Below are 8,336 nucleotides of genomic sequence, written 5' to 3'. Positions count from 1 at the left end.
TATTTGCTAATGTAAGTGTATTTGTACAAAAGACAAACAAACAAACAATCAGACATGAGCAGTCCTTGTGTTCTGGTTCTGTCTCGGCCCGGACAGAGAGTCTTTTTAGGCTGTCTGGGGCCAATATTAAATACCTCCTTTACTTCTGTAAAATGTCTTTAAATGGGTCTCTTTTTTTTAAGGGGGGGAGAGAACAAGTCCTGCAATGTGGTTCCGATGCAGTTACTCACATCACGTGTTCAACCAGGTTGTTCTGGTCATCGTCTTTTCTCGTTTCTTGTTTCGTGTTTTTTTGTTTTTTGTTTTTTTTTTCTTTTTACCGCGGGTGCGGTGTGCCGGGCATGGGGTTAGACAGGGGGTTTAGCGCCGGTTGCCCCCCCGGCCCAAGGCCATGAATGAGCACCCTCGGGACAAGAGGTCTCTGGAGGCTGGGATGCGGCGCGGAAGGAGTCCGGTACATACTGCTGTACATGGCCGCGGCCGCAGCGGCTGCCGTCGTGCTGTCCACGGTGCCCAGCAGGCTCGGGTGGTAGAAATAGGGCGACGGGAACATTCTCTGTAAGGCCGAGTAGTTTCCTGCTTCAGCCAGGAGCTCTAATCCGACCGCCGTTTGCCTCTTCCACTTCGTCCTGGAAAAATCAGATCAAAATACAACAGATGAATTATTTAATCAGCTCGTTCTCTCCTGTTAATTCCCCAAACGCCCCCCTCCTCCTCTCCGCTCCTTTAATTGGTATGCACAGACCCCCCTAATTATTGCAGGCACCAATTTACGGTTAAGGTTTAATTAGGCAAGAAAAAATAATAATAGGGGGGAAATATGAAGACACACTCCTTCATGAGGGTCCAAACTTAACCAGAAGTCTGCTGCTGCTTCTTCTCTCACACCTGTACAGTTAACACAGGCTCTGTGATGACGTGTTCGAGAGGAGCTTTATTTTGAAGAGTCGCAGGTGAAATGTCAAAAGATTTCAAATTAAGTTCTGCGAGTGAAAAAGTATTTTTGTGTGTGTGTGTGTAAAAAACAGCAAGCAAGAAAAATCAATATATATATATATATATACACACACATTTATTTTTAATATTCCAATAATCAAATCCATGCATTGAGTCTTTAAAAACAAAAATGTAAGAAATATACTGAAGATGTCAACAAGCGTGCAGAACTCCATAAGAAAAAAAGGAGATTTTAAAGAAAACTTGTAATGTCATTTTTTTTTTTTCTCCTGACAGACACGAGACACGACTTTTATTTTGGAATCTGGCCACAGTGTCTCAGCCTCGCATGTGTTTATTCATCAGCCGAAATCAAATCAAAGATATCTTTATTTATATAGAATAACAAATGCAAGAAAATCCGCGGGCCTTCCGGAGACGATTTAAATTAAAAGTTTTGCATATGGCCTTCTGAGCGGCGTCTGCATGGATTAGACCAGAAGCAGCAGCTGAACACAGGCCTGTCAAACAATGCAATGAAAACAAGAATGATAATAATAATAATAATAAAGTAAAAAATAAATAAATAAATAACATGTCTTATGAATGTGACATAAATAAGAAGTGAGTGTTTCACATGTTAATATATTTTTTGTTAAATTGTGAAATTCCCAAATGGAGTTCCGGTTTGTTTTCATATCATCCCTCTAATAAATCAGAACCAGGATCAGCTGTGTGTGTGTGTGTGTGTGTTGTGATGTTGATAATAACGATGGTGTGTGAGTGTGTGTGAGTGTTTTGTTTTTTGTTTTGTTTTTTTTTTTAACCTACCGTCTGTTTTGGTACCAGGTCTTGACTTGTGTGTCTGTCAGGTTGAGAGCCGCGGCCAGGTCCATGCGGTCCTGCACGCTGAGGTATTTTTGTCGCTCGAAGCTTCTCTCCAGCTGGTTGAGCTGGTGGTCCGTGAAGGCTGTCCGTGCTTTGCGAGGCTTTTTCGTGCGCATCGGCGGACTGTCTCTGCTACTGGAGATCTCCCGGTCGCCCTCTTCTTTAGTCCCTGAACGACAAGGGGGCGAGAATTATTATAAACGGGGGAGCTGTGGGGGGGCTGAGTGTGGGAAATATGGACCCGAATTTAATCTCAGTCCGTCTTTAAATAAAAACACAATAAACATACTGAGGTGTGGTTAAAAGTCTTCAAACCTGCAGTGAAAACTTTTATCATCATTATTATTGTTATTCTTCTGCTGTGACACGTGTGGCACCAAAGCAACAAAAAGAAAAAAAAAAAAGAAGAAGCGAGAAGCAATAAATAAAAATAAGAAAAAGGAAATTTACGCGTATTTGTCACCTGAAGTTTTCTTTTTTTTTTTTCTTTTTCTTTTCTTTTTTTTTTTTTTGAGGGGGCTTCAGAAAACGAGAAATCAATACGTCAATCCATCTCTATTTGTAGCTGTTTTCGCCGTGCTCGGTGATCTTCCCCCTCCAGGAACAACAATAATCTCTCTAATTGACCCACGAGGGAGGCCCCTCCGAGCGCGCGCGCACCGGGAAAATCACCGGGCTTTACATCTGTTTTCACATCTATTAGACTAATAAAGGAGGCGAGACAAAGCGTCAGACAGCAGGGAGGGAGGGGGGGACATTTATCATTATTATTATTATATTAATTATTATTATTATAGTTATGAGTCTGATCCGGTCGCGGTTCTGGTTCTGTTTGAGTTTCTGCGTCTCTGTAAAACAAATCAAGCCGCTCTAACTTCCTCCACGCGGTTCCTGTTCTGAGACTTTTACACAGTTAACATGTGGACGAGCTCCTACCGTTGCATTTCATGTCGCTCTGAATGTCGTCCCTTTTGTCCAACTTGCTCCTGTTCTCGTCCTGTTCCAGCTTGGGCCTGAAGCCGTCCGGAGCCGTGGCACTTTCTGGTTTTGGCGTGTGGTGGGGTGAGGATACGCTGGTGCTGTAAGGTGCGCAGGCGGCCAGCGGTTTGCTGTCGCCCAAAATGTCTTTGATTAGAAACGAGGAGGTGGCAGTCCTCGGGGCGCAGCCGGCCCCGGCGAGCGGCGGCTGCTGCTGCTGAGGCGACAGCGGCAAACTCTGCGGCTGGTTGTGGTGATGGTGGTGATGCTGAAGGCTGTCCTGGACCAGATGCGCATCGGCGGCGTGCTCCATGGTGACCGAGATGGGGGACGAGGGCGCCGTTCCCACCGTGTCTATCTCCGAGCATGGTGACGGGGTTGCCTGGCTCCTGAAATCCGCTGTCCTGCTGTCGCCGAGCCGAAAATCTCCGTTCATGAGCACGGGGTTACCAGAGTTAGACGCGCTGGATAAAATAGTGTCTATCCCAAAACTCGACCCGCTGGATCCTTCCATGTTAAGAAAGGAGGGATGGAGCCTTCATAACAACAGAGTGAGATTGCTTCTCCTTCCGGCGCGAATCAGGGAAATAACAAAAAGGAGAAAGTAAGTCAGCGCATACAAACAGAAACAAAACAAAACAAAAAATTAACTCTGAGCTGGAGCCAAACCGGGAAAAAAAAATGAAAAATAAAATTAAAAAAAGACGAGAGTTGGAGGATAAAACCCAGGAGAGAAACACAAAAATCCACGCAGATGGTCCAAAGATGTTACATTCAGTGACAATGCGGGGAGCAAAGTGTGGGTCTGCGTAGTCCACGTCGCTTTTTGTATTTGGATATTGAACTTTGTGTTAAAAGTTGAGGCGTGTACAGAGATATACATGGGGCTGACTCCTCGACATCAGGCTCCCCCTTTTTGCTGCTAATCGCTCCAGTGTTGCTCTACAATGACTTCCTATACTGACGTCACGGCCCACGGCGAGGGGGGAATTAATATTTTCTCCTTTATAATAAACACTCGACGCCTTTTTCTCTCCCTCCTCCTCCCTCCACCCTCCTCCTCCTCCTCCCTCCTCCTCCTCCTCCTCCTCCAGCCTTCCACGCCCTCCGCCATTGGCTCGCGTCCTGACCGGCTCCGGCAGCTCACCAATCAGGGAGTTGTTTCTTTATCTAGACAGTTGGATCCGACCACTGAGTTGAGTTTAATTCGAGAATAGCTCTTTAAAAAAAAAAAAAAAAAAAAAAGGAGGAGGAAATAAAAAATAAATTTAAAAAAAACATGCGTGAGCTGCGAGGCCAAGATGTAAACAGGGTTTTTTTTAATATATGAAGCATCCGAGCTGCGACAGAAAAGATGAGGACGTGAGAAAACAACAACATAGAGAAGGGAAAAGAAAGAAAGAAGAAAATAAATTATGAGATTTTAACAGATTTAAAGTCCAGCAGCTGCAGCACGATGGTAGGATTTTATTATAAATATCTTATTTCTATTCCAGCTACAAGTTTATTGACTCTCTCAAGAATATACATATATATTATTTAACTTTTAATAAGCTGTGTGTGATACTTTAAAAAAAGGGGGGGGGGAGATTGATGCCACTTCTTAAATCTGTCAAATTTCAAACCGGGTTTTGAATGGGAGGGAAGAAAATGTCTCGAAAAAAGCAAGAAACTACTATTTCAGGGCCACGATCTTGTCCTGATGTGCGGGGTTTGCGGTGTCACGCATCCATCCATCCATCTTCTCAGACCCGCAAGGTCGGCATATTTAGGCGCGCGGAGGAGGAGTGCTGGTGACTGTCATGACAGCGCATCCTGTTAATAACCATGTCATCCTAATTAGTAAAGTAATTATGAGGTGCTAATGAGCGTTCAAAGGTAGTAAGAAAATTCAGCACTTTTTTCCCCCCTCTTCTTCTTCTTCTTCTTCTTCTTCCTCCTTCTTCTCGACGTGGATTTGACGGATATCGGAGGGGAGAAGATGTGCGGGGCGTGCGGGGAAGAAGGCTGCAGGTCCTGTATGTGTGTGTGCACGCGGCTCTCCTCCCCGGGATGATGCGTTCAGGGGAACTTGCCACTTCTCACAGAGAGCCGAATGTAAGATCCTGCGTGCACTTTGTCTCAGACGGATGTTTCGTCTTTTTCTGCACAGTTTTTTCTACATTTCAACCGGAATCAGAGGACGAATTGTCAACGAGTTTAGTTTATTTTTAATTCTTCTTCTTCTTCTTCTTCTTCTTCTTCTTCTTCTTCTTCTTCTTCAGCAGGTTGATACTGCTGACGATGACTACTGACGTGAGGCGGATGAAGATTTTATGCTGTTGTTGAGGAAATCTGGATTTGCAGGTTTGTTCCTTATTTAATCTTTCACTTTATGCATTTAAAAAAAAACGCCATCGGGGACTTTATCATATAAATATCGACATTTGTTATTGTTATCATCATTTCCTTATTCTGTATATTTGTTGTTTGCATGCGTCACATTCTCATGAAATCTGTATTTATAAAAATAAAAGGAGAATTTTTATTTCCTCGAGCTGTTAAAATAAAAATGTCAGAGTTTTTAAAAACATAATTTCGTCGATTTTTTTTTTTTAATTCTCTTCACTCAAACCAGAAAATTAAAAAACCTGAACTTTTTTTTTTTAATTAACACGTCAAATGTTTCGAATCACTAACAAGCTAATTAACAAGCTTTCAATATGTTGATTATTCACATGTTACAAAACGTTAATTACTGAGTGTTTTATTTATTTGTTTCTGGGACAAATAAATATGTATTTTTTAAAAAAAACGCTTCACATTTTCATTTTCAACATTTGAATTAAAAAAATAGACATTTTCAGTTTTTATCATTCATTACAGGGAATAAATTAAATACGTTTATTTCGGTTAAACGTCCTCAGATGTTGCATTTATTCCAGTGATGCGGGATAAAGCTGTTTTATTTCTCTCGCAGTGATGCTCGCTGCTCCTTCCTCTCTCTGGCTGCTCCGTCAGGGACGCAGGCGCAGTCTGAGCACCAGGCGGCGACAAAACCGAGTCTGCGGGTCGAGCGGTGCTGGTGGATCCAGGAACCAACCGGAGGCCTCAGCTGCCCTCTGACGACTTCACATCCCGGCAGCACCGACTTGATGTTAAATTAACACGGACTCGGAGATAATTACCGACCAGTCAGCCGTATTATGGTGCAGCTCAGAAATGAAGCAGAGTGGCAGTCAGAGAGCAACAGATACATGTTAAAGAAACACGCACCGTCTCCACACTGGAAGCCCCAATTAACAATAATCAGGCCTTTTCAAAATAAAACGCGGTCCGACGCTCGCGTCTCGTGTCCGGACGCGTCAGTCAGCTGCGGACAAGCAGCCGATCAATCGCGTTTATTGGCTTTAAGGCGCCGCAGGAGCGACATTGAACGCCACCAGTTAGTGTTTCGTCTTATCGGGAATCAGCTTGATGGTCGATGATGATGGGACGGTGTAACAGTGGCTGGCACCATATTGATTCTCCGGCGGCTTTGCGTGTAAGCTGTCACTTCACCGCTGGCGACCTTTTGGGTTGCACAATTGCAGCGTTTACAGAGAGACACCCCGCGTTTAGACTGTCAATCAGTGCGGGGGGGGGAGAGGGTTCACTGCTGCGGGACCGCCGGACCCGCACAGAGGAGGAAGAGGAGGAGGAAGAGGAGGAGGAGGTGTAGAGCAAGTTAAAAAAAAAAAGAAAGAAAGAAAATGGAGTCAAGGTTGAAATTAGTTTACTGAGAGAGAAGATAGTTGTAGCCTGTGTTCTCGTCTTCATTACCTAAAGGGCTGTCTGTCTTTTTTTTTTAATTACATGAAGATCAACGTCATGAAATCATCATCCAATCAGGAGACGTATGGGAGACTGCTTGTGACGAAAATATGCAAGCAGGAAAATGATTCGTTATTGGGTTTTTTTTTTTTTTGGCAGGAATTTTCTAAAACATGGCATCAAATATAAAAACAGCTTCAATTATAGTATCTTTCAAATTGATATATTTCATAATTTTGCCTTTAAAAGTAAAAATGTCAGGAAACAACAAGAAAAACGACAATTTAACTCCAAAGTCCAGCTTATTATTTCCTGTTTGTAACATTTAATGACAAAAAAAATCAAGTTACATTTACCGTGAACAAAATTGAGTTTGTAATCAATCACAGTTATTTTACTAAATAAAATAATCCAGATGATCTAATTGACATATTTGATAAACTAAAACCAAGAAAATTTACATTTTCAGGAATTAAACGTACAAATCTTCGTTTAAAAAACTCACATTTTAACACCAGCATTTCCTCCATTCAGAACTAGCTTACGAAAACACTGAATTTAAACAAATAGTATTTTTTCTCTCTCTCTCTTTCTCAATTCTCTGTGGGGACGTTTCAAATTGGGAACAGCTGAGACAAATCTGGGCTGACTAATTGCTTTCATATTGTTGTGGCATGAAAGTGGCAGAGCGGTGGCATGTGTGTGTGCCGGGCCGCCGTCTCATGTCTGACTGACCGTCCCATCAAAGTGCTGCTGCTGCTGCTGTCCTCTGACAGATGGTCAGGGAGTTACATTGATTAAAAAGCTGCAAAAAAAAAAAAAAAAAAGGGAGATGAGCTGTCTGAGGGTATGCGCAAAGTCAGAAGATCACAGTGAGTAATCAAACCTGTATCACCCAGAAGTCTCCTCTGTTTCGGTGGTCAGTGTTTGAGCAGGAGATGATTTATTTATTTTATTTTTTTTTTTAAAAAGGTAAAATAAGTGTCAGAAGATGGAGCAACTGGCAACTGTCAAACCTCCATCGGGGTACTTTATAAAATGTTCGCTCCGCTGGATTATTCACAATCCCAAATATCAAATCCTTTAAAGTCTCGGAACCATGTTGGTGCAAATCACTCTGCTGCACTGACGACTTACTTTTACTGGAAGGAGAAAAAAAAAAAGTGAAAATGAACCTCTGTGAAATTTTTCTTCCCAAGACTTCAAGACCATTTTAACACCTGGGCACGCGGAGAGAGGTCTCATGTGTTTTGAAGAAATCTGGCTCCAGCAAATATCACACGCTTAATCTTTTTTTTTTCTCTGTGTGTGTGTGTGTGTGTGTTGTTCCCGGGAGGTCACGCCGGTAAAGCCGAGATGGTTCAGAGGGAGGACTGCTGGAAACAGGGAAAAGGTAAACTGGGTGGTTAGAGCGCCTCTGAAATCTCCAATGAAAGTTCAGAGAGAATTAGAAAAACATCTTCATCTGTCAGCCGCGACGCGCTGGTCCAAAGAACCACAGCTGATATCAAAGATCCTGCTGACGATCTGTCTGGATGTTGGTCCCCCCCCCACCCAGAACACACATCCTGGAATAAAAACGTTAGTCGAAAGCATCTTTGCACTTTTATTAAGAGACACAACATTTGGAAGAAATGGTTTTGTATCTTTTCAGATGTTTGGTTCAGAAAAGAAAAAAAAAACTCCTCGTCCGCGTCTCTTCTGTGAATATAACATCAGCTGTCTGCATTTAAACACACGTC

General features: G+C 42.8%; 1 protein-coding gene and 1 long non-coding RNA gene across 2 annotated transcripts; one reads left to right on the top strand and one right to left on the bottom strand.

The window, feature by feature from the left end:
* Positions 1-304: 304 nt before the first annotated feature.
* barhl2 (BarH-like homeobox 2) lies at positions 305-3,820 on the bottom strand. Its single transcript, XM_037114093.1, has 3 exons — positions 2,761-3,820; positions 1,768-1,993; positions 305-629 (listed from the first exon to the last, which is right to left on the bottom strand). The coding sequence occupies exons 1-3, from the start codon at positions 3,314-3,316 to the stop codon at positions 317-319; spliced, it is 1,095 nt and encodes a 364-aa protein (XP_036969988.1). The 5' UTR covers positions 3,317-3,820; the 3' UTR covers positions 305-316.
* A 659-nt stretch (positions 3,821-4,479) lies between these two features.
* Positions 4,480-6,388, top strand: LOC119028289. The gene is made up of 3 exons (XR_005077657.1): positions 4,480-4,899; positions 5,067-5,148; positions 5,762-6,388. It is a non-coding gene; the product is annotated as an uncharacterized LOC119028289 (long non-coding RNA).
* The last annotated feature ends 1,948 nt before the right edge of the window (positions 6,389-8,336 follow it).

This window comes from Acanthopagrus latus, chromosome 11 (assembly GCF_904848185.1).
Source record: "Acanthopagrus latus isolate v.2019 chromosome 11, fAcaLat1.1, whole genome shotgun sequence".
NCBI lineage: Eukaryota > Metazoa > Chordata > Actinopteri > Spariformes > Sparidae > Acanthopagrus > Acanthopagrus latus.
This window is presented reverse-complemented; position numbering and strand designations above follow the sequence as displayed.

Bases quoted from the DNA above. Each gene is read 5' to 3' on its own strand.
- barhl2 (XM_037114093.1), bottom strand. From the start codon at position 3,316: ATGGAAGGATCCAGCGGGTCGAGTTTTGGGATAGACACTATTTTATCC. The intron at 1,994-2,760 runs GTAGGAGCTCGT...CTTGTCGTTCAG, and splicing joins GAGCGACATGAAATGCAACG to GGACTAAAGAAGAGGGCGAC. The intron at 630-1,767 runs GTAGGTTAAAAA...TGATTTTTCCAG, and splicing joins ACCTGGTACCAAAACAGACG to GACGAAGTGGAAGAGGCAAA.